The sequence below is a fragment of the Myodes glareolus genome, chromosome 12 (assembly GCF_982192425.1).
Source record: "Myodes glareolus chromosome 12, mMyoGla1.1, whole genome shotgun sequence".
In the NCBI taxonomy this organism is placed as follows: Eukaryota; Metazoa; Chordata; class Mammalia; order Rodentia; family Cricetidae; genus Myodes; species Myodes glareolus.
The window spans coordinates 3,204,343-3,228,656 of record NC_142037.1 but is presented as its reverse complement, the minus strand read 5'-3'; the positions used below and the strand labels follow the sequence as shown (position 1 = coordinate 3,228,656).

Here is a 24,314-nt window from a genome sequence, read left to right as displayed (position 1 = left end):
CGGACTGAGCCCCCCAAGGTCCAAATGAGGAGCAGAAGGAGGAAGAACATGAAAAAGGAAATCAGGACCGCGAAGGGTGCGATCACCCATTGATACAAGGGGACTGATCTAATGAGAGTTCACCAAGGCCAGTTGGACTGGGACTGAATGAGCATGTGATCCAACCAGATTTTCTGAATGTGGCCGGATTCTCTGAATGTGGCTGGCCCGGAGTCTTTCTGAAAAGCCATTGACAATGACACTGGGACTTGTTTCCTCTGCATATACTGGATTTTTTTGGGATCCAGTCTGTTTGGATACTCACCTTCCTGGACCTGGAGGGAGCGGGGAGGAACTTGAACTTCCCACAGGGCAGGAAACCCTGACTGCTCTTAGGGATGGAGAGGGAGGAGGAGAGGGAGTGGGGGAAGTGGGAGGGTGTTGGGAGGGGAGCGGAAATGGAAACTTTTATAATTTAATAAACTTTGAAAAAATAAAAAATGAAAAAAAGAATAAGCAGTTAATATCATCACAAATAAAAACCTGGATAAGTACATCAAAAAAAAAAAAAGAGTTTCTGTCTCATATCAGGAGCTATCTGGTATGGGACAGAAGGAAGACTTTCAGAAAAATTTTACTTTCTCCATGCTTATTTTGTCTATATCATATTCTTCATTGAATGTATGTCTATATGAATAATGTTTAAGTTTGCCAGGATGAACAATAGAGTTTCCTACAGACCCTTTTCCTGCAGTAATCTCTGAAGTCTCCAGGAAGAAGATGGGGCCCCACAGCAAGAACTCCACCTGGTTGAGATGACATCATGATCCTGATAGCGCTATTGTAAGACTGGTTTTTGGGTACCGGCTGCTGAAATAATGCACATTCTAACGACATTCTGGCCAGAACTCCAAATAAGAACTTTGGGGGGAAAAAAACCCTTTCAACTGCTCAGAAATCATTTGCAACTATACTAGACAGTAATCTTGAAATTTAACCATCACTTCACTTTTGCAGGATTCCATAAAGAGAACATCGCCCCCATGACAGTGGGAAGCAATTCTAGAGAACGATGTCCCTGCTCCCAAAAAAAGTTTGTCCTCATTTAGGGTTTGTTGATTAGTACTTGTATCAGGTAGAGAGTTGGGGTGGAAACTATGTAGGTTCAGAAAAGAGGGGTAATAATAGTGGGTAATAGAGTGAATACTTGTGAGCTATTATTTATGGATAATTTACATTGGTATAGTTTTTTGTATATTGATACAAGTTCAAATTATATTTGTTATTTCTGTTTAAAATATTTGTACACCAATGCAAAGTTATTTTGTCATATTGTATACATGCATATTTCTACCTCTGTTTAGGACATTTTGTATATTGATACACTTTAGGATATATTTTCATATTGCATTATCTATTATTCTTACCTCTGATCAAGATACTTATACATTATTTACATTTTGAGGTCACTGTCCTCATTTGCTGCACATTTTTTTTAATAGATTATTTAATATTCTGACATGAAGTCTTAGTCCTTAAGTTATACAGGATTAAATATTATAGGTCAATAGTTGTTCATGTTTGTTATACATATAGTCAGATTAATTAGGTTCTTTAGATACATAAATATTGTATTCTGTCTAGATAGGTAATCTTCAACCACTTCAAGGGTCTGTGGAACATGGCATTTAAATAACTTAGGGTTCTGTTGACATGAGACATAATTGCTCCTGAAAGCACCAATCTATTCCCGAGAGAATGTTGAGCACTGAAGACACTGCACTCAGTTTTTTTTTTTTTTTTCTTGGCACAATTGGCCTTTGGGCAAGGAACTGCCCATGCCTCAACCACTGACAAAGCACATAGTATCCAGACTGGATAAGCAGGACACAAGGAAAAGGACTGCCAAACCTTGCCAAGACAGGGTAAGACAGTTCTGAAAAATTCCCTGCCTCTGAAAAAGGTCTGTCAGTTACTCTAGGCCTTAGCCAAAGTTGGTTGCTTCAATGCTGCAAATGAGACTTTGGGTGATTGCCCAGGTAGCCACCACCGCCTGGCTTTGTGTCCATCATACACTGCTCGACTCTTAAGTAATATTATCTCCCTTCTCAGGCTTTCGATGGGGTTGAAGATTAGACAGTCGTAGTTACCTTTCTCTTATGATTTAGCCAAGTTTATTTCCAATGCAAGACTTAAGACTTTTTGGAATAGAATGTTCATTAAAAATCTGTCATGAGTTCCTTGCTTGATATTGTTTATGTTGGTTGTAATTTTATACTTGATATCTGTTCCTATTGTATATAGTTTTGTATTGGATTGCACTTGTTTAGACAAAATGGGGAGGTGATGGGGAAGCTTTGTTAACTAATTATCTGAGAGGTGGGACCAAGTTAGGGCATGGCTTTCTGGACCCGGAGAAAAACGGGTGCATGGCCCAGATGCACTTTCTCAGTGGCTCCATCGCAGCACGGATGAGCTTGGGCTTCTCGTTCCTGTTTTGTAAGTTTTCCCCTTATAATAAATAAAAATATAATTGTTTATCTTTTACCTAGACTGGTTATTTCTTCCCAAATCGAGCTAACTTCTACAGGTAATAAAGAATCTCTTGGCCTGCTGATAGGGCAGAGTAGAGCTAGGTGGGGAAAACTGGACTGAATGCTGGGAGAAAGGAGGTGGAGTCAGGGAGAAGCCATGGGGCCACCACCAGAGACAGACATGCCAAAACTTTGCTGGTAGGCCATGACCTCGTGGTGATGCACAGATTAATGAAGATGGGTTAAGACGTAAGAGTTAGTCAATAAGAAGTTACAACTATTGGCCAAACGGTGTTGCAAATAATATGGTTTCTGTGTGATTATTTCAGGGCTGAGCAGCCGGGAACAAACAAGCAGGCCTCCTTACAAGGAAGAGAGGAAGGGAGGGAAGGAAGGACGAAAGAACATACAAATAAACAAACAAATGAAAACACAGCAGTGCCAAGAAGATGGTTTGGTGGCTAAGAGAGCTTGCTCTCAAGCATGAGAACCCGTGTTCAAATCCCCACCATCCATGTAACAGCCTGGCACTCCAGCACTGAAGGGAAGACACGGGTAGATCTGAATAGTCTGATGGCCCAGGTAGCCGAAACAGCAAGCTTCGGGTTCAGTGAGAGACACTACCTCAAGGCAATAAAGCAGGGGAAGATGTCCACACCCTTCTCCGGCTTCTTCCTCTTCACTCACGCATACATCATGTGTCACACATACATCTGCACGTCCAGCTGCACGTATGTCAACCAGTACACACACACAAAATAAGAAAAAAATTTTTTAAGCCTGGGTAGTTGGTTCAGCAGTTAAGATTCACATAAAGGATCTGAGTTCAGTCCCCAGCAGAGCAGCTCTCAGTGGCCTGTAATTCCAGATAAACTGTTTTGTATTAATACCCCAAAATAGCAGTGTTACTCCAACAGACTCTAGAGATCTTAAAACCAAGAACCCTTAGAACTCTTATAAAAGGAGAGAATAAGGAGACAAAACTATAATGTAAATTTTTTTCCAAACAATTTTAATTTTGTTCCAGCCCTAAGGAAGAGAAAGTACTTTTTGAGACAGGGTCTCACTAATGTAGTCCTGGCTAGCCTGGAACTCCCTGTACAGGATCAGGCTGGCCTTGAACTCACAGAGATCTATCTTCCTCTGCCTCCCACCACACCCAACAGAACTTAAATCTAAAAATTAAAAAAAAAAAAGCTCGAAAATGAAGCCATAAAAAAGTTAAGTTTCTCGGCAATAAATACTAAACAGATATATACATACATATGAGACTCAGAAAGGAGGCAAGAACAGGGATCTTGGGCACTGTCAAAACATCTCAGGACTTGGGGAAAAGTCTCCCCTAACAGGGTCCATTAGTGCTCGTTCTTCCTGTAGTCAGCACAATTGAAGAGGCAGGGGAGGGAATAAACTTGGGTGGTAATGGCTCTGAAGAGGGCTGAAATACCACAGGGAGAAGAAAGGACCGGGCAGAGAAGAGAAGTCTCCGTTCACAACACCCCCTCTACCAGGTCATTCACACTGTGGTCTCGAAGCCACGGTGGCGGTGGCTTGGCTGCTGCAGTTCTGTGGCTTTCCGTTCACCACCAGCAGGAGAGGTGTTTCCACACGAACACTGGAGAAGGAGTAGTTCTGGAAAAGACAGACACAGCAAGGTCAGCAAGGCCGCCCACGCCGCCCACGCCGCCCACGCCGCCCACGCCGCCCACGCCGCCGCCCGCATGTGTACCCCTTATCTCTGTCTTACAGTGGAGAAAACTGAATCAACAAAGGACACAGCTTGAGACAGAGCACCAACAATATAACAAGAATATGACAGTTCCCCCATTAAAAAAAGGAAACTGTTTGCACTGCCTGAGAAAAGGGAACCATCAGCTCTCTGAGAATCTGCCATTCTCTTTCTAGACAGAGATAATAGCCAGCCAGAACCACGGGAATTTGCCAGTCTGTAAAGCCCCAAATTAACCTGCCAAATACAAATTAAGACTACTTCTTTTTATGTTAATGAGGAACAAACTATGTAAAGGAATTTTGTTTTTTGAGACAGGGTTTCTCTGTAGCTTTGGAGCCTGTCCTGGAACTCGCTCTGTAGACCAGGCTGGCCTTGAACTCAAGATCCACTGCCTCCTTCTCCCGAGTGAAGGGGTTAAAGGTGTGTGCCACCATCGCCCAGCTATGTAAAAGAATTTAAGCCTTGTCCTAATAACAGAAAGATGCTGAGCTGCATGGCCTACTGGAGAAGCCTCTTCCAGGAAATACTTGATCAACATTGTGGAACAGGCTCTTTTAAGTCACAGTAAAATCCTCATAAGTATTATTTTTTTTACAAAGTCCCAACAAGAATATGGGCAAGTATGGGGGGGTATTAAAAGCAATTCATATGTAAACATAACCAATAAACTTATAGTAAAATGCAAGTAAAAATCAAATGGATACATTTTTAGTATTATTATCTTCCAACCAGTTTGTCACTGTGTTCCAGTGTTCAGAAGATTGCAGGGCTGGAGATGTGCAGCAGTCACAGCTCTCTCTGCTCCTCCAGGGGAGCCAACATCAGGCAGCTCATGCTGTCTGCAACTCCAGTTCCAGGGACATGCATGATTCCATACATACATGTAGGCAAAGCATCCATCCACATTTGAAATACAGGCATGGTGGCGCACACCTTTAATCCCAGCGTTCTGGAGGCAGAGGCTGTTGGACCTCTGTGAGTTCAGTTTAGTCTATACAGTGACTATATAGGAAGCCAGGGCTATGTAGAGAGATCCTGTCTCAAAAATTGAAACTAAAAATAACAAAACAAACAAATAAACAAAAAACTAATAAACTGAGATGTGTTCACTAGTTATCACTAGAATATACAGGAGATATTTCAGCCCATTCTTTAATTCCTTTTTGAGTACGAGTAGTTTCCTTTACAGTAAATACAGATATATCTGTGTGTGATCTATTTGCATATTTATATATGTAAATAGATGTACATGTTTATATATACATATTTATGTGTAAGTACAAATACATATTACACATGCAAGCATGCATGTGTGTAAATAATACACATTAAAGCACACATATGTGTAAATAATATGCACATATATACATGTAAAGCATATATCATATACATGTAAATAACATACGGAAAGTATGCACATCACACACGTATAGATAATATATACAAACTATACACATGCATTACTTTTACTTCTAATGGGTGTTTTGTTTTGTTTTGTTTTGTTTTGTTTTGTTTTGTTTTGTTTTTGGAGACAGGGCTTCTACTTCTGTATTTTAAAGGGAGTTCCAGGGCCTGTGAGTTACACTGACTTCTGGACATCACTCACCTTTCCCTTGTGCTGAATTTGGTGGTGCCGCAGGTTGGGCTCCGGAATGGCAACCGAGTCCCCGATGAGTACGCCCCAGCTCTGCACCACATTATACACCATCACCGCATAGCAAGGCCCGTCTGAGTCTACCAGGCCAAATGTGCTTCCAGGTTGATGTGGGTTAGAGAGGGAGAGAAAAAAATTAAAGGTTTGTGGGCAGGAAAGAATAAAAACTGTGGTTTTAAAATAGAGTAAAATAACAAATGTGTTCATGGTCACTTACTTAGAAATCTACAATCCACTACATACATTTGAATCCTGATTTATGTTAGGTTTTATGCCTTTAGGAAACAATAACAAGGCTCAGCAATCACGTCACTCTACTATGAACTTAGGACACATATGTACTAAGGTCATTCAATAAATGTTAATAATGAACTGACCCAAAACCCTGCAGCTGGACCATTCTTCCTGGTCTACCAATTTAACTAACATATACTTAACCAAACCCTCTGCAGTCACTATCAATGTAGGTTGACCCACAAATAATCTAGCAGGAGTCAGATAAAATACCACCACTTGTGTTGGTCAGTGGCTTGGTGGGAGGATGCTTGATGCTTGACTGCTGGGACACACCTACAATTCCGGCATGCAGAAAGCTCAGCTAAGAAGATCCCAAGTTCAAGGCCAGCTTGAAATATATAGAATTTACAATCAACCTGGACTATGTAATAAAACCCCATTCCAAAAAACAAAAGGGAAAATAAGGAAATATGGGGAGAAAAACGGAAAACCAGCTGGTTAAAACAGGAAAGCTAAACTCGGTGTGGTAGCATAAGTGATCCCAGCATTGGTGAGTGGGAGGCAGGATCCTGAAGGTCAGTTAGACTCTGTCTAAAAAGACTGGGTGGTTCGGTGATTCATGTGCTTGCTGCGCCAGCATGAGAACTAGAATTCAGAGCCTCAGAATCACACGATCATGAAGTCTACACTGCCCACCTGTAACTCCAGCCAAGGAACAGGCTGATCAAACATCTAGACTAGCTACAACAGTCAGCTCAGGGTTCAAATGAGAAACCTTTCCCCGTGAATAAGGGGGCTAGCAACTGAGGAAGACATTTAACACCAACCTCAGCACCCTTCACACACATGCATGCACACACATGCAGGCACACACACACACAAACACCCCACATACATATAAAGAAACATACACACAAAGAGACATATGCACACTCACACACAGCACACAGACATGCACACACACACAGCACACAGACATGCACACTCACACACAGCACATAGACATGAACACACTCACACACAGCACACAGACATGCACACTCACACACAGCACACAGACATGCACACTCACACACAGCACATAGACATGAACACACTCACACACAGCACATAGACATGCACACGCTCACACACAGCACACATAAATGCACACCCACACACAGCACACAGACATGCACACACATACAGCACACAGACATGCACACTCACATACAGCACATAGACATGAACACACTCACACACAGCACACAGACATGCACACTCACACACAGCACATAGACGTGCACACAAACACTCATATACATTTTTTAAAAATGACCTGTGAGTTTCAGATATGAATTTAGAAATTGACAAAGCAGTGAACTCAGGGGAAAACAACAGGCAGCGGCAGAACCCACAAATGCCTCTACCATGAGACTGCTGGAGGCCATTGGGTTAAATCTCCTGCTGCCAAGCTTGGTGGCCACGTCAGATGGGACCCACATGCTGGAAGAAACAGTCCTTGTCTGAATGTCACATGAAGACTGGCATACGTGCACTGTCACACACATACATGAGATAAATAAATATACCAGAACTGTACTACTGTCAAGTAATAATAATAATAAAAGAGATCACTTGGTATCTCCTAGACAGGCTTGCACATGGAGAAGGTCCCATTAGTAGTAAAAGTCGATGATGTGTAAAATGTTTTTACCAGCCAGGAAGTGAGAACAATTAGTTAATGGGAAAGGAAATGAAACTCACAAGGGGACTTTCTCCTCTGAGGTCAGGCTGAACACCACCTTCCCCAGGACTACAGCACCGCTGTTCACCCCGGGCTGCAGCGAGCTCAGAGGTTTGTGCTCCAAGGTCACCTTCTGCCCAGTGGCTGACTGATAACGCCCATCACCACAAGGGCCCAGATGGGCTGGACGCAAGCTTCCCAGCATGCTCTGGAGCTTTTTGGGTTTTGTCTTTCCCTGCAATAGGAGAAACAGACCAGCTGGAAGCTGGCATACTGACCCACTACCACATAAACATATTCCTTTTGTATATGACTGGCAGTTCACCTTGCTCTCCAGGAGGCTGGTTAGCCTAGTGAGGAATTCCGTGAGTTGTTGCTCTCGTTGCCGGGGCTCTGGCCATGCAGGGTCCAGTGCAGCCGCCTGAGAGAAACCCTCTAGGGCCTCCCCGTAACTCTCTTCATATTTATGTAACTGTAGGAAAGTAACCCAGATTTCAGGATAGACAAACAATCTACATGAAGAAATAGTATACTGGAAAACTGTACCCCCTCAGTCATGTTCCTGTCTGTGGACAACTGTACCCCCCTCAATCATGTTCCTGTCTGTGGACAACTGTGTCTCTCAGTCATGTTCCCATCTGTGGACAGCTGTGCCCCTCAGTCATGTTCCCGTATGTGGACAACTGTGTCCCTCAGTCATGTTCCCATCTGTGGACAACTGTGTCCCTCAGTCATGTTCCCGTCTGTGGACAACTGTACCCCCTCAGTCATGTTCCCGTCTGTGGACAACTGTGTCCCTCAGTCATGTTCCCGTCTGTGGACAACTGTGTTCCTCAGTCATGTTCCCATCTGTGGACAACTGTGTCTCTCAGTCATGTTCCCGTCTGTGGACAACTGTGTCCCTCAGTCATGTTCCCATCTGTGGACAACTGTACCCCCTCAGTCATGTTCCCGTCTGTGGACAACTGTGTCCCTCAGTCATGTTCCCATCTGTGGACAACTGTACCCCCTCAGTTATGTTCCCGTCTGTTGACAGATGTGTCCCTCAGTCATGTTCCCGTCTGTGGACAACTGTACCCCCTCAGTCATGTTCCCGTCTGTGGACAACTGTGTCCCTCAGTCATGTTCCTGTCTGTGGACAACTGTACCCCCTCAGTCATGTTCCCGTCTGTGGACAACTGTGTCCCTCAGTCATGTTCCCGTCTGTGGACAACTGTGTCCCTCAGTCATGTTCCTGTCTGTGGACAACTGTGTCTCTCAGTCATGTTCCCGTATGTGGACAACTGTACCCCCTCAGTCATGTTCCCGTCTGTGGACAACTGTGTCCCTCAGTTATGTTCCCGTCTGTGGACAACTGTGTCCCTCAGTCATGTTCCCGTCTGTGGACAACTGTGTCCCTCAGTCATGTTCCCGTCTGTGGACAACTGTGTCCCTCAGTCATGTTCCCGTCTGTGGACAACTGTGTCCCTCAGTCATGTTCCCGTCTGTGGACAACTGTGTCCCTCAGTCATGTTCCCATATGTGGACAACTGTACCCCCTCAGTCATGTTCCCGTCTGTGGACAACTGTGTCCCTCAGTCATGTTCCCGTCTGTGGACAACTGTACACTCTCAGTCATGTTCCCGTCTGTGGACAACTGTACACTCTCAGTCATGTTCCTGTCCTATACTGGACCCCGTTCTTCTGGGCTAAAGTGAAGACAGTGCAAAGACAAACTCGTTCCCAGTACACAACTCACAAACTCTGAAGCTGTGAAGCACGCTGGGTCATATCATTCTATTCATACTTAAAACCAGAAGTGTCCTAAGCCATCTCCCTATCCATCTCAGTCCCTTCCTTCCCTCAAGTGACTCCTGGGGTCACACTGAGGTAACACTGAGGTCGGACTCAGCTAGCTCTTCCTAAGCAGAATCAGGCTTTCCTCTCACGACCTGCGCCCAGCTCTGTCCCTGTGTAACTCAGTTAGTTACCCTCAGAAGCTAAAGCTTGGCTGTCTTTTTTTAAGGCATTTTACTTTGTAAGTGTTCTGCCTGTATGTATGTGTGTGTGCCATGGGTATGCTCGGGTTCCCTAGAACTGAAGTTAGAACCGCACGGGTGCTAGGCACCAAACCAGGTCCTCTGTCGGAGCAGCCAGTGCTCTGAGCCTCCCGGCCATCTCTGCAGGCCCTGTCCGTCCTTTGTATTTTACCTGCAGATGAGCGCCACCCACGGGCCTTACCGTCGCCCTGTTGAGATGAAGGTCAGGATTGCTAGAAGCTTTCCTGTCCACCTTCTCCTACAACGGGATAAAAAGATCAATGACATCCTGACTCAATTTTCAGGCCGCCCGAGCTCAACACGCTGCAGACTTCATCTCCTCAGAAGAGACCTGCGGTTCCTCCCAGTCGAAATGCTGTCTCCACCCACGTCGCCCTCAGCTCGTCGGTGACTATGCGTATGGAGCACCACTCTCTCTGTAAAGCCTCAGAGATACAAAGCTGACTGAATGTGTAGAACTTTAAAATATGGCTATACTAACCACACAGTATTACAAAAATAGACAAAAGATAAAATATGAAAGAATTCTGACTTTTTAAAATTAAGTCATAACACAGGTCCAAACGAGGAAAGGCTAAGGCATGACTTCTGAGGCAGTCATGGTGCTGTCCAGCTCCCTCAGAGACACAGGAAGTCACTCCTGATTCTGACAGGAAGGACTAAGCTCTAACACAGCATAACCAAATCAACTCGAGCTAAGATTACTTAACATCTGTTTCTAAGACGTTTTTAAATGCAGAAGGCGAAGTTAAGAGTTAGAAACAACTATGTGCCGGGCAGTGGAGGCACACACCTTTATTCTTAGCTCTGGGGAGGCAACAGCAGGTGGATCTCTGTGAGTCTGAGAACACCCTGGTCTACAGAGAGAGTTCCAGGACAGCCAGGACTACACAGAGAACCCTAACTAGAAAAACTAAACAAAAACAGCAATACAGCAGAGGACAAACACAAAATTTTGAAGGCATGTTCTTGAAAATGTAAACATTCACAAAACTTTACAATTAGCAAAGACGACTGGACATCCATAACATCGGCCCTCACAAGGCAGAGACAGGGGATCTCAAGTTTGAGGCCAGTTAGGGTTTCACACTGAGACCCAGTTTATAAAATAATAAATGCACAGTTTGGGGTAAACCTCTGGGCAGTCTCTGCATCACGGGTCTGAACTCACAATAGCTGCTTTCTTACTCGCCAGAAGGGGCAATGAGCCAAGGAAGGAAAACAGGCACTGTGTAAAGAAACCTGAACACAACGGATGGAGACAAATATGAAGGCTACATATTCGTATATTAAACAGCATTCTGAAAGTAAGAGTGAGCCTTCTAACAGGGAAGAGAGGGCACTCTAAGCCTCAGGGAGGCAACCCCCAAGCGAGTGCCCTCAGCATAAGCACAGCTTAGAACACAGAGCATGTGTGAGCTCCACTGTGGGGCTCCCTGCAAACATGAAGCCTAACCGTTGGAGACCCGGAGCCACTACCTAATCTTCAGAGCTTCCCTTCCCTTTAACATTACACAAGCATTATTCTACTAAGCTTTTTTGCTCTGCTAAGAAGAGATGAGCATGCCAGAACAGGCTCCATGATTCCACTACGCGTGCCTATAAGAAAACGAGGAAACTCAAGGCACCATCCCTAACATCTAACGTCACTGATGCAGACACATGTGCTGCGAGCCATCTCTGCCAGCACTATTTGCTGCAGGAGCCCAGGAAGGGTTACGGGCTCCTGATTCCGCCGCTGCCTCGGCGTCTGCCCTGGGGATCCCAAGTACTTACTGCTTGAGCATAGGCACTGAGGGCTTGCTGGGAGATCTTAGGATTCTGGCCAGTATTGAAATAAAGAGAGAGGTATGCGTTCCCCAGGATATCTGCAAGAGCAACAGCAGTACGCCATCTCAGAGCCCAGGCCAGACGCGGCCAGCAGCCCGAGTCTGCATGTGTAAAGTGTATGTTAGCATACATTATTGCATCTAATCATGAGTTCCACTGCATTTCCATACACACACAGAATATGTTTTAATTGTACATATGTCCTTCATTATCGCTCTCCTGTCCACTGATTCCCCCTTCTTCTCTATCAACACCTCTTCTTCAATCTGCTTATTTTAACCTTACCAGTGGTCACAACACAGAAGAGAATGTCTCTCCCTCCGCCAACAACCACTAATTACTTATACATCCTCAGGGTAGGGTCTTGTAAGGTTTTGTGCTTCCAATTTTTCCTTAAAAAAAATTCACTTATTTTTACTGTATGTGTATGCGTGTTTTGCCTGTGTGTATGTCAATGTACTACACCACGCAATGCGTGGAGGTCAGAAGAGGACAGGCATCAGATCCTGTGGACCCGGAGTTACAGACAGTTGTGAGTTGTAATGCAGGTGCTGGGAACTGAACCTGGATCCTCTGGAAGACCAACCAGCTCTCTTAACCACTAAGCCATGTTGCCAGTCATTTTCCCCCAAGTCAGGATCTCATCAATGTGGCCCTGGCTGGCCTCAAACTAGCAAAGATCCACCTGCCTCTACCTCCTGAGCACGGAGACTCAGAAGTCTATTTCTGAAAAGCCTTATCTCTCACCCAAACCAGGTATTATGCTGTATTGATTAGTTCAAATTATAGTGAGATAAACTGAAACTTGAACTCCCAATGACTTTACAAAAACCCTGTGTGCTAGTTTAGTTGGGGGAAGGGTGGTGCTTATGCTGATTTTTTGTTTGTTTGGTTTGGGGGGGAAATCACTTGACACAAGCTACGGTCATCTGAGAAGAGGGAGAATCTTAATAATTCATTTTCAATAATATGCCTCCATCCAACTGAACTGCAGGTATGTCCGCAGGCCATTTTCTTGATTAATGATTGATGTGGGAGGTGTGCCAACCTACTATGGGCAGCACCACACCTGGACAGGTAGGTGGTTAACCATGACCCCGGAAAGCAAACCAGTAAGCAGCCTTTCTGCTTCAATTGCTGTCCAGGTTCCTGCCTTGACTTCCTGCCCTGACCTCCCTTTACAGCGGACGGTGATAAGCTATATGCTGAAATAAATCCTTTCCTCCCCAAGTAGCTTCTGGTCACGTTTACTGCAACAACAGAAGGTTAACAAGCACACCTGCACTGCTTAAAGGGAAATGAAAGTCTCCAACAGCAGCTCATCAAAATAAGGGGCTGAAGGCCACCTCGGCAGTTAGGAGTGCAAGCTGCAGAATCTAAGGCCAGAGATTAGATTCCAGCCAGGCACCCATCAAACATTGGTAACTCCACCTAGGGATACAACAGCATCTTCTGGTCTCCACGTGTACATGGGCATTCATACATGCATGGATGTGCACACACACACATGCACACACACAAAGTTTAAAAAAAAGAAAAACAAGCTTAGGGCTTCACAGCTGGCCTCCCAGTGATTCTAGTACATAGCCGTGGCTAAGAACCACTACTGTATTCTAGTACATAGTCATGGCTGAGAACCACTACTGTATTCTAGGTCGTAGCCACGCTGAGAACCACTGCTGTATTCTAGATCGTAGCCATGGCTGAGAACCGCTACCGAACAAGCCTGGACATCTTTTCCTAACACTCACACCAGGAGCGGCCATCAAGGACATCCATCTGCACAGCCAACTTAGCCTGCCGGACACTGTCCATGACATGACGAGAATGTTCATCTCCGGAGTCGGTCTGCAGCTGCCGAAGCACCATTGACAAGTTCTGCAGGGAGACTTTGTTCTTGCACTGCAAATGGAGAGACACACGCTTGACTGCCCTGATCTCCCTCCCCTTTCCAGTCCACACTGACCTCGGTTTTCTCCTAATCCCCATTTCCTGTCTTAATCCCTGCCACTGACTGCACCTTTAAAGCCTGTGCATAAGTCTGGGTGCTTTTCTCTTCACCGCTAGGCCAAACCTGATCCATCGTGTCTCCTTTCTCAGGCCTCTGTTCCCCATCCATCCTCCCTTCCGATTCTATTCTCCTAACTCAGATTCATTTCTGATCTGCTATTCTTCTTGGAGAGAAATTCAAAGACCCAAAGCAATCCCCTACTTCCCAGCTGTATGGGGAACTGGCGGCTCACGTGGGTGAGGGCTCCCGAGAAGCAAGTGTGGGCAGCGGCGACATCCCCTTTCTTCCAGTGCACCTCACCCAGCTGGTTCCAGGCTTCCACCAGCTCAGGCTCCAGCTTCACAGCCTTGGACAGAAGCAGCTCAGCCTGAGGGCTGTACTCAGGAGTCACATTCAGGGCCTTCCCCTTCAGCATCAGAGCCTGGGCCTCACCCTGGACAGGACCTAGGAAGAAGAGGTAAAGATCAGGCGGTGAAAAACCAGGGAGTGTTTTTCCTTAACAGATACATGGCTGGAGACACCTTACCTAGCCTTAGTGCAGACCCAGCCTTGCTCCCCCCTGGGAATTCTCTTGCCTTCCAGCTCATTCCCATTCCTTTGTGTCAGCCCCCAATACCTAGAAAGACTTTTTATACCCAGGACCCGCAGTGCACCACCTCTGCCCTCTCAGCCCCTCTCTCCAGGGACACTCTTCCTCCTACTCTTCAGGGGCTCCTCCTCCTCCTACCAGACTTCCACCTCCCTGGGGACTCCTGGTGCAGACCTATCTATCCCTCAGCTCGCTCCCCCACACCAAATCTACAAATAATAGAAGACAGGAAGGACAAGAAACCCAGATCAAAGGCACAGATAGTATAAAATCATACAAGAAAATTTCCTCAAACTAAAGGAAGTGCCTACCATAGTACAAGAAACATACGGAAGACTAAATAAAGTGCACCAGAAAAGAAATTCTCCATACCACATCTGTGCTGGTTTGAATGTAATTGGCATAGGGAGTGGCACTATTAGGAGGTGTGGCTTTGTTGGAACAGGTCTGGCCTTGTTGGAGGAAGTGTGTCGCTGTGGAAGTGGCTTTGAGGTCTCATACATGCTCAAGCCACGCCCAGTGAATCAGACCACTTCCTGTTGCCTGTTTGTCTGTCAAGATGTAAGAACTCTCAGCTCCTTCTCCAGCACCATGTCTGTCTGCATCTGCCTGCTTCCCACCATAACAATAATGGACTAAACCTCTGAACTGTAAGTGAGCCACCACAATCAAAATGTTTTCCTTTATACAGTTGCCATGGTCATGTTCCCTCTTCACATCTACAGAAACCCTAACTAAAACACATAATTATCAAAACATTAAATATACAGAATAAAAAAGAATATCAAAACCACGAGGGAAAAAGACAAAGTAATATACAAAGGCAGGCCCAGTAGAACAAAACCTGGCTTCTAAATGGAGTCTCCAAAATTCAGAAGGACCTGGGAGGATATTCTACAAACTCTAAAAGACCAGAGATGCCCATCCAGACTACTATCCTCAATAAAACTATCAATCAAAAGAAAAACATTCCACAATAAAATCAAATATAAGCAGTATTTATCTACCAATCCAGTTCTACTGAGGTACTAGAAGAAAAAAATATTAGTCTGTAAAGTGTTTAACTATACCCAAAAAATTGAAAGGAATAAATAATTTCAGAGCAGCAAATCAAAAGAGGAAAACCCACATCATAACAACAAAATACAGGAATCAAAAAGCATTGCTCATTGATGACTCTCATACCAATTCCCTACTAAAAAGACAAAAACTAACAGACTGGGTTAGAAAACAGGATCCATCTCTCTCCTACATCGCAGAAGCACACCTTACCATCAAAGAAGACATCACTCAGGAAAAAAGGATAGAAAACTGATATTCCAAGTAAATGGATCCAAAAAGCAAGCAGGTATAACCATGTTAATATCTGACAAAATAGACTTCAAACCAGATTAATCAGACAAGATGGGGAGGGGCACTACACACTCATCAGAGGAAAAATCCACCAAGAAGACACTGAAATCCTAAACACATATGCACCAAACATAAGGGCACCCAAGTCTACAAAAGAAACACTATCACAGTAAAAATTACATAGTGACCTGCACACAGTGATAGTAAATTCAATACCCTACTCTTGCCAAGAGACAGGCCATCTAGACAAAAAATAAATAAAGAAATTCTGGAGTTAAAAAATGTCATAAATCAAATGGACCTAGCAGATAATTACAGAACACTCCACCCAAACATTAAGAATATACCTTCTTTATAATTAAAGGTCTTTGAGCCTGTTATTCGTGATCCTAGAGAAGCTAAATAAGAAGATGAACCTGATGAAGATTATTTAGCTATCCGCCAGGAGGTAGGAAATAGACAAGAGTCCCAGGTAACCTCGGGTGCATGGGGGGGATGGGAGGGTTGTCGGAAGGGGAGAGGGTTAGAGAGAAGGGAGTAGGGGAGGATTGGGCAAAGCTCGGTGGACCGGGATGTGGGGGATGGAGGAAGGTTGAATATGGGATCAGGGAAGAATATATTTCAACTAAGGGAGTCATTTTATGGTTTACAGGAGACTTGATTATATATGGGATCCCAGGTTCAAGATCCTTCATCTGGCGATGGATGACGATACAGACGGAGACCCACATTGGAGCACCGGACTGAGCCCCCCAAGGTCCAAATGAGGAGCAGAAGGACGAAGAAAATGAAAAAGGAAATAAGGACTGCGAGGGATGCTATCACCCACTGATACAAGGGGACGGATCTAATGAGAGTTTACCAAGGCCAGTTGGACTGCGACTGAATGAGGAAGTGATCCAACCAGATTCTCTGAATGTGGCCGGATTCTCTGAATGTGGCTGGCCCGGAGTCTTTCTGAAAAGCCATTAACAATGACACTGGGACTTGTTTCCTCTGCATATACTGGATTTTGGGGATCCAGTCTGTTTGGATACTCACCTTCCTGGACCTGGAGGGAGGGGGGAGGAACTTGAACTTCCCACAGGGCAGGAAACCCTGACTGTCCTTAGGGACAAAGAGGGAGGAGAAGAGGGAGTGGGGGGAGTGGGAGGGTGTTGGGAAGAGGGGCGTAAATGGAAACTTTTATAATTTAATAAAATTACTTTAAAAAGAAAAAAAAAGAATATACTTCTTCTCAGCATCTCATGGAACTTTCTCCAAAACTGACCACATACTCAGACACAAAGCAAATCTCAATGTATGTAAGAAAACTGAAATAACACCCTGCAGCCTATCTGACCACCATGGACTAATGCTGGATAAACAACAGGAAGTATGCAAACCCATGGACAATGAACAATTCACTAGAGCGGAGAGAAGATAAAAACAAGCGTACTCAAGCTCGTGGGTCACAATGAAGGCAGTTCTAAGAGGCGTGCTATAGCACTAAATGCCTATCAAAAAGTTAGAAAGATCTCATGTTAGAAACAACAACAAACCTGAAAGCTCTAGAACAAGAAGAAGAAATAATACCCAAAGAGAACAGACAGCAAAAAATAATCAAACTCAGGACTGAAATAAACAAAATGAAAACAAAAAAATAAATAAATAAATTACAATAAAAAGAACAGTTGGTTCTTTGAAAAAAAATCAGTAAGACCGATTAACCATTAGTCAAATTAACTAAAAGACAGAAAGAGAAAATCCAAATTAATAAAATTATAGATAAAAAGTGGACAATACAGCTGGGCAGTGGTGGCACACGCCTTTAATCCCAGCACCTGGGAGGCAGAGGCAGGCAGAGCTCTGTGAGTTCAAGACCAGCCTGGCTACAGAGTGAGTTTCAGGGCAAGCTTTAATGTAACAGGGAAACCAAAATATAAAAGAAAAATAAGTGGACATCACAACAGATACCAAGGAAATCCAGATAATCGTAAGGACATACTTTAAAAATCTACACTCCATCAAACTAGAAAACCAAAAGGAAATGGATGAATTTCTTGATAAATATCACCTACTAAAGTTAAATAGAAGCAGTAATTAAAAGTCCTCAGCAAGCCAGGTGGTGGGCGCCTTTAATCCCAGCAGTTGAGAGGCAGAGGCAGGTAGATCTCTGTGAGCCCAAGGCCAGCCTGGTGTACAGAGTGAGTTCCAGGACAGCCAAAGCTGTTACACAGAGAAACTCTGTCTCAGGAGAAAAAGAAAAAAAAAGTCCTCAGCAAACAAAACTTCAGAGCTGAGTTTAGGAAACAGACAGCAGGAACTGTGTGCCATGGGAAGGGTTAGACTTCAGCCAATCAGCAGCCACACACCTGTAATCCCAGCACTGGGAGACAGAGGCAGTAGACTTAAAAGTGATTTCAAGGCCAGCCTGGTCTAAATTCAAATTCTAAGACAGCCAGGGCAACATAGTAAGACCTTGTCTCAGAAAAATCAGTTAAGCATATTAAGATTATTACAAAAGGTATATTCTTTCATGTCATTTGCTATAATCAAACCCTTGCAGTGGAAGAGCACTACCCCACACAGGAACATAGCAGCACTTAGGCTAACCTACAACAGCCCCACCCAGGACATCACACTCAGTGAAGGGCAGGGGCTGGATGCTCCCTGGTGCTCATACTCAGTACTTCCTCCATCTGCTGCAGGGTCTTCTCCATCTCGTCCTGCACATCCTGCTGCTTCCGTCCTGCATCCTCAACACTATGTGTCTCAAAATAGCTGTCTCGAAATGAGTAGAGTCGATCCACCAGTTCCTGGAAAACAGAAAAAAAGAAAAAACAGAATCATTAAATGGAAAGATTTTACATCAACTGCACAGCTCTGGCCTAGCCTCTGATCCTCTTATCTCACAATGAGGCACAACACAACAAGAAGGTTCCCAGTCCGATCGAACGCTACAGATCAGGAGGAAGGGCCAGGACCACAGGACCCCACACTGGTCCCTCAGCACTGCCTATGTACTGATCTCACAGCTCATATCCCAGAAGGGAGAGACACCTGGAGACCTGAAATAAACCAAAACCAACAGCTTATTCTGGTCCCCAAAACTTTGCAATTTAGCAGTAAAGCTGGGCTTCTGAGTGAGGGAGAAGGCCTCGTGGGTAAAGGCAAGTGTCTGCTGCCCAGTCTGATGACTTGAGCTCAGCTCCCAGAACCCACATAGTAAAGGGAGACAGCCAGCTTCTGCAAGCTGCCCTCTGACCGCTACACATGTGTCCTGGCATGCATCCCAATACATAATTCTTTTAAAAATTATCTTATTATTTCTGTATATGAGTGTTTTGATGCTGGATTTCCCTCTGTGTGCTGAGATTACCATTAATAAATAAAGAACTGCTTTGGACCTATAGCAGGGCAGAACCTAGCTAGGCAGGGAAAACTAAATTGAATGTTGGGAAAAGGAAGGCAGAGACAGAGAGAAGCCATGTAGCCCGGCCAGAGCCAGACAGAACTTTACCCGTTAAACCACAGCCATGTGGCGATACACAGATTACTAGAGATGAGTTAAATTAAGATATAAGTGTTAGCCAATAAGAAGCTAGAGCTAATGGGCCAAGCAGTGATTTAATTAATACAGTTTCTGTCTGATTATTCGGGTTCTGAGCAACTGGGAACAAACTAGCAGCCTTCTCACTACAGTGTTTGGCCTGCAAGCATGTATGTGGACCACAGGTGCATGCAGGCATGTATGTGAACCACAGGTGTGTGCGGGCATCACAGGTGTGTGCAGGCATGTATGTGGATCACAGGTGCATGCAGGCATGTACGTGAACCACAGGTGTGTGCGGGCATCACAGGTGCGTGCAGGCATGTATGTGGACCACAGTTGTGTCTGGTGCCTAAGGAGGTGGGAGCCTCCATGTGGGTGCTAGGAACTGAACCTGGGTCCTTTCCCAGAACAGTAAGTCCTCTTAACCATTGAGCCAACTCTCCAGGCCCCATAAAAAAAAAAAATTTTTAATTGTTTTAAAACTCAGTCATGGAGGTGCAGTCCAATACAGACAGGGCTACAGTGTCAAAAAACAAGTAAAATGGCTGCCACATACTCAGACTGGAATGCCTGGTCACCATTTGAAAGGATTGGGAGGTGTGGTCTTGTTGGGGGAAGTGTGTCTTTGGGGGTGGGCTCTTAGGTTTCAAAAGAGTCTCTCTCCTCCTGCTGCCTGGGGATCCAGATACAGAACTCTCAGCTACACCTCCAGCACCACGTCTGCCTGAGTGCCCATGCTCCCTGCCAGGATGATAAAGAACTAAACCTCTGAAACTGTAAGCCAATTAAGTGCTCTCCTTTATAAGAGCTGCAGTGGTGATGGTGTCTTCTTCCCAGCAATAAAACACGAGGGGGGGAGGTACCAGTAAAATATACTTTTAAGCGCTATTTACTCATGGCTACAGATGGCACACATCCCCAGAAACACACACACATGCATGCACACACGCATGCATGCAGACACACACGCACGCACCCAGACGGAAGAAACAAAAGAAACATAAAACACTCCCAAAATAAAACTGCACTTGCTTAAAAACAACCGATCATCCATTATTTTTCACATGTTGATATATGAAGGTGCGCGGCTTTTTCACAAGTTGATATATGAAGGTGCACGGCTTTTTCATATGTTGATATGTGAAGATGCACGGCTTTTTCACACGTTGATATATGAAGGTGCACGGCCTTGCTTCCCACCACAAACCAACCAATCTGAACTTGGTGACCTTGGAGGATTTGGGGAGATTTTGTTTATTTGGGGCATCCTCTGTTGCATTTTCTCATTGAGTAAACGTTAAACGCATCTAAGTCCTCCTGTCATGCCAGCAAAACTGTTTCACTATTCCTCCCTGAAGCCAAATAGCAGACAGCCCACACAGTCCAACACACAGTCCAATCCCATTTAATTATATCAGCTATCACCGCCTGGCCTTATTAGCACAGTCTAGACTACACCAGCTTCCTTATGAGACCAACTACTGAAGAACTTCTCAACTGGTTAGTTTGCTTCTATACCCCCAAACTCACAGACTCCCCCCCTACAGCCACTGCACCAGACTCCACCTCTCACCCTCCTTGCCCCAGGCTCCTCGGGCCATGGCCTGTCTTCCAGCCCCTGGAGCCTTCACTACCCCTGCATCTGGACCCTTTTCTCCGTCTCCTCTGTGACTCATTCCTCAGCATTACTTGGGATAGGAGCCAAGTTCTCAGAAAGACTTTCCCTAATTATCTGTCCCGTTTGCTTTCTATCTGTATGATAAAAAGAAAATAGAAAAGACTAAAACCAACTTGGGGAGGGAAGGAAAGCTTGTAAATCATCGTGAACCTTCAGGGGAAGCCACAGCAGCAAATCAAGGCCGAGTCCTGGAGGCAGGAATTGAAGGAGACACCCTGGAGGCGAGCTGCTCACTGACAGGCTTTTCAGACCCAGTCCAGGACTGGAGTCGGCCCACAGCAGGCTGGTCCCTCCCACTTCAATAGTGAACCCCCAGACTTGCCTACAGACCAAATGAGACATTTTCTCAACTCAGGCTCCCCTTTCCCAGATGAGCCAGCTCATGTCTAATTGACCAAAAAAAAAAAAAAAAAAAAAAAAAAGCAGCACACTCCCTAAACCAAAGCAGAGCTCCCCTCCCCCACAAATGGTCACTCCTAGTTCCCTGGGCTCCACAAGGGGCTGGATCACAACAGGCTCTCACTAAATAGGGCGATTAAGCTAACTAATGCAGCACTGTGGTACTAAAGAATCCATATCTGCTGTGTGTAGTTCAAGTGACACCTTCTGCAGTGCTTTTAAACCCTCCTATATAAAACTCCCAGGAAAAACAGGTCCTGCAGAGTCTGATCTGAACACATATAGAAAGTCAGACTTTTCAACAAGTTCTAGAATAAAAATGGTCAAATGGTCTGTGGAACACAGTTTTGGAATTTTTTTTTAAACAGAGTTCTAAGCAAAAGTCACAACCAACTGTCACGCAATGAGCACGGCTGCAAATTCAGAATGAGGTCTTACTGTCTGTTTTTTAGCTGATTTGGGTTTTGGGGACTGACGAGCTTCCTGTGATGGCAACAGCGATATAAATAAGTCATTACCTGCGAGCAGGGAAACGTGAAGAGGAAGTGATTCACAACCGCTCCAAACAGCCTCAAGAAACACCATTTGGCATAAAGCTTTGTTTTTGTTTTGTTTTGTTTTTCTGAACCAGCAAATGTACTTAGTGTGTCTAAAGTCTCTCTGAGGATAGGATCAAGAATCTGATTTCTAGCCGGTCGTTGGTGGTGCACACCTTTAATTCCAGCACTCAGGAAGCAGATGCAGAGGCAGACAGATCTCGGGCAGTTCTAGGCTAGCCTTGTCTGCAGTGAATTCCAGGACTGCCCAGGATACCCACAGAAACCTGTCTCGGGAGAAAAAAATCTGATTTCTGCCAACCACAATAAGGAATAAGGTTAATCAAGTCCATGCTGAGTGTTATTTTAACACACCCAAGAAACACAGAAACCTGATCAATGCTTTAAAATTTGTTAGAAATAGCCCAGCATGGTGGTTCACGGCAGCCTGGCCTACAAAGCCAGTTCCAGAAGAACTAGAGTTACAAAAAAGAAAGACCCTGTCTCAATAAAAGGAACAAACTGTTAAAAGTATTTAAGAATAGTTCTAGTTTAAATTTCAAGATGTCTTAGAACACAAACTGAGTTTCTAAGGTTTAAGGAAAATACTGATGATTAAAACAAAAGTAAAGATAGAAACTTGATGAAAAGTCCTTTCAGCTTTTCTACAACAGCCACCTGGGGAAGGGGTGGGGTTAAGAGATTAGCAGAGTAAATCCTAAAGCTAACACCAGGACGTCTGCTCTGCAGTCCATCACCGAGTGCTGCCAAGTCCAAAGCAGAAAGATGCTAAAGAAATGGCTGCTGTGGAGACCAAAACAACTCCGTTAACAGTCAGGCGACCCGCCACTCCATTTACACGCGGCTTGTGACCCAGGAATCCCGAGTGGGCGGACTTCCTCCGGCTCCCAACGAGCAGTCCGCAGCCTACGCTGAGCCCCGTTCTCCGCCGCCTGCTCTGACCGCTGCGCCCCCGCTTCCAGAGCAACCAGGAAAGAGTTTTAACTCACAGCCTCACCTGCAATTTCTGCAAGACGCGCTTCTCTTCTTCCTCTTCATCAGCCATCATTCCAGCCACCTTCGGCTTCTCCTCCCCCAACTTTGTAACCACAGAGACCCAGCCATTCTCGCGATGAAACAACAGCGACATCTAGGGCTCTGGAGGCCCACCTGCCCCCGGAGACGAGGCTGTTGCCAACTTAACCCAAAAGTGTGCTGCTCCGAGACGTCCTACAACCGCTTTGGGGTTTTGCTTTGCTTCGTTTTTGTTGTTTGGTGGTGGTGGTGGTGGTCAGACTACCCTCATTGTGGTTTTGTAGTCAAGGCTGGCTTGGACAGCCCGATCCTCTGGCCTCAGCCTCCCAGCTGGGATAACAAGCACATACTGAGTTTGTAATCACTTTGTTTCATAAACTTCCTTCCCAAATTCCGAAATCAAAATGTTCTTAGATTAATTATAATCAAATTTTTGTTTCGTGTATTCTTGCCCTTGCTTCTATCGCTCTTGAAAACCGAGAGCGGTGTGAAAGCACACGCGTTGGGTGGTGTTTTGGAAGGGAAGGTACTACAAGGCTAACTTATCTGAATATTTCGCAACTTTGAAGATTTCTGCACGTGTAATTTTTAGCATTTTTAATGCATTATCCTAATAAGTCTACTACATTTGGGATGGCATGCCACTATAATGTTCTCATATTCATTATTTCAGAAAGGGAACATAAGATACAGTCTGACGAGAGAAACAGGTGGGCCAAGAAAACTCTTCTTACTGTATTTTCCAATTTTTATTAAAATTTTATTTAAAATGTTTATTCAAAAATAAACATTTTAAATCTTCTGCCTTTTTGAGACAGGGTCTCAGGTATCTCAAACTGACCTGGAACTTGCTCTGTAGCCAAAAATGACCTTGAATTCCCGATCTTCCAGCCTCCACTTCCCAAGTGTTGGGACTGTAGCCTTTCATTATTATAGCTGACATTTATTTTAATTTTTAAGACAGGATCTACCTATTTAGGCTCAGCTGGTCTGGTAGTCTATGTAGACCAGGTCCTCAAACTCATGGACACCCCCGTCTCTGCCTTCTAAATACTGGGATTACAAACATGCATCACCACATCCAGCTGCAATGAAAAAAAAATTTTTTTTAACCATTTGCTAAAAGACAATCTCTGCAAAGAGGTATTAGACACTTCCAACAGTAATTACTTCCAAAGAGGCTGAGCAGCAGAAACAAAGAAGGGATAATTTCCCTCTCCTTTTCTCCTACCTTTTAAAGGAAAAAAAGAGAGAGAGAAAGAGAGAAAGCCTTCTAAGGGACGGTAGAAATGGCTCAGTAGTTAAGAGCACTCACTGGCTGTACTTCTAGAGGACCCTGGTTCAATTCCCAGCATTCAAACTGCCCCTCACACCTGTCTGTAACTCCAGTTCTACGGTATCTGACACCCCACATAGACACACATGCAGACAGAACACAAATGCACAG

General features: G+C 44.7%; 1 protein-coding gene across 2 annotated transcripts; it reads right to left on the bottom strand.

The window, feature by feature from the left end:
• Positions 1-3,504: 3,504 nt before the first annotated feature.
• On the bottom strand, positions 3,505-22,993 carry Ttc5 (tetratricopeptide repeat domain 5). Of its 2 annotated transcripts, XM_048435584.3 has the most exons (10): positions 22,851-22,993; positions 18,350-18,482; positions 13,975-14,186; positions 13,483-13,633; positions 11,678-11,769; positions 10,083-10,139; positions 8,188-8,334; positions 7,883-8,097; positions 5,852-5,996; positions 3,505-4,145 (listed from the first exon to the last, which is right to left on the bottom strand). In XM_048435584.3, the coding sequence occupies exons 1-10, from the start codon at positions 22,980-22,982 to the stop codon at positions 4,026-4,028; spliced, it is 1,404 nt and encodes a 467-aa protein (XP_048291541.1). In that variant the 5' UTR covers positions 22,983-22,993; the 3' UTR covers positions 3,505-4,025. The 2 variants fall into 2 exon arrangements, with proteins under 2 accessions (XP_048291541.1, XP_048291543.1); XM_048435586.3 differs by lacking the exons at positions 11,678-11,769; positions 18,350-18,482; positions 22,851-22,993 and having other exon boundaries at positions 13,975-14,156.
• Positions 22,994-24,314: the final 1,321 nt, after the last annotated feature.

What these genes read in the sequence shown, in the direction of transcription:
- Ttc5 (XM_048435584.3), bottom strand. Translation starts at nt 22,982, where the DNA reads ATGTCGCTGTTGTTTCATCGCGAGAATGGCTGGGTCTCTGTGGTTACA. An exon ending in GCAGATGGAGGAAGTACTGA is followed by an intron (nt 14,187 to 18,349) that starts GTATGAGCACCA and finishes TCTTCTTCCTAG; the next exon opens with GTCCTGTCCAGGGTGAGGCC. An exon ending in CCAGCCTCCTGGAGAGCAAG is followed by an intron (nt 8,098 to 8,187) that starts GTGAACTGCCAG and finishes CTCCTATTGCAG; the next exon opens with GGAAAGACAAAACCCAAAAA.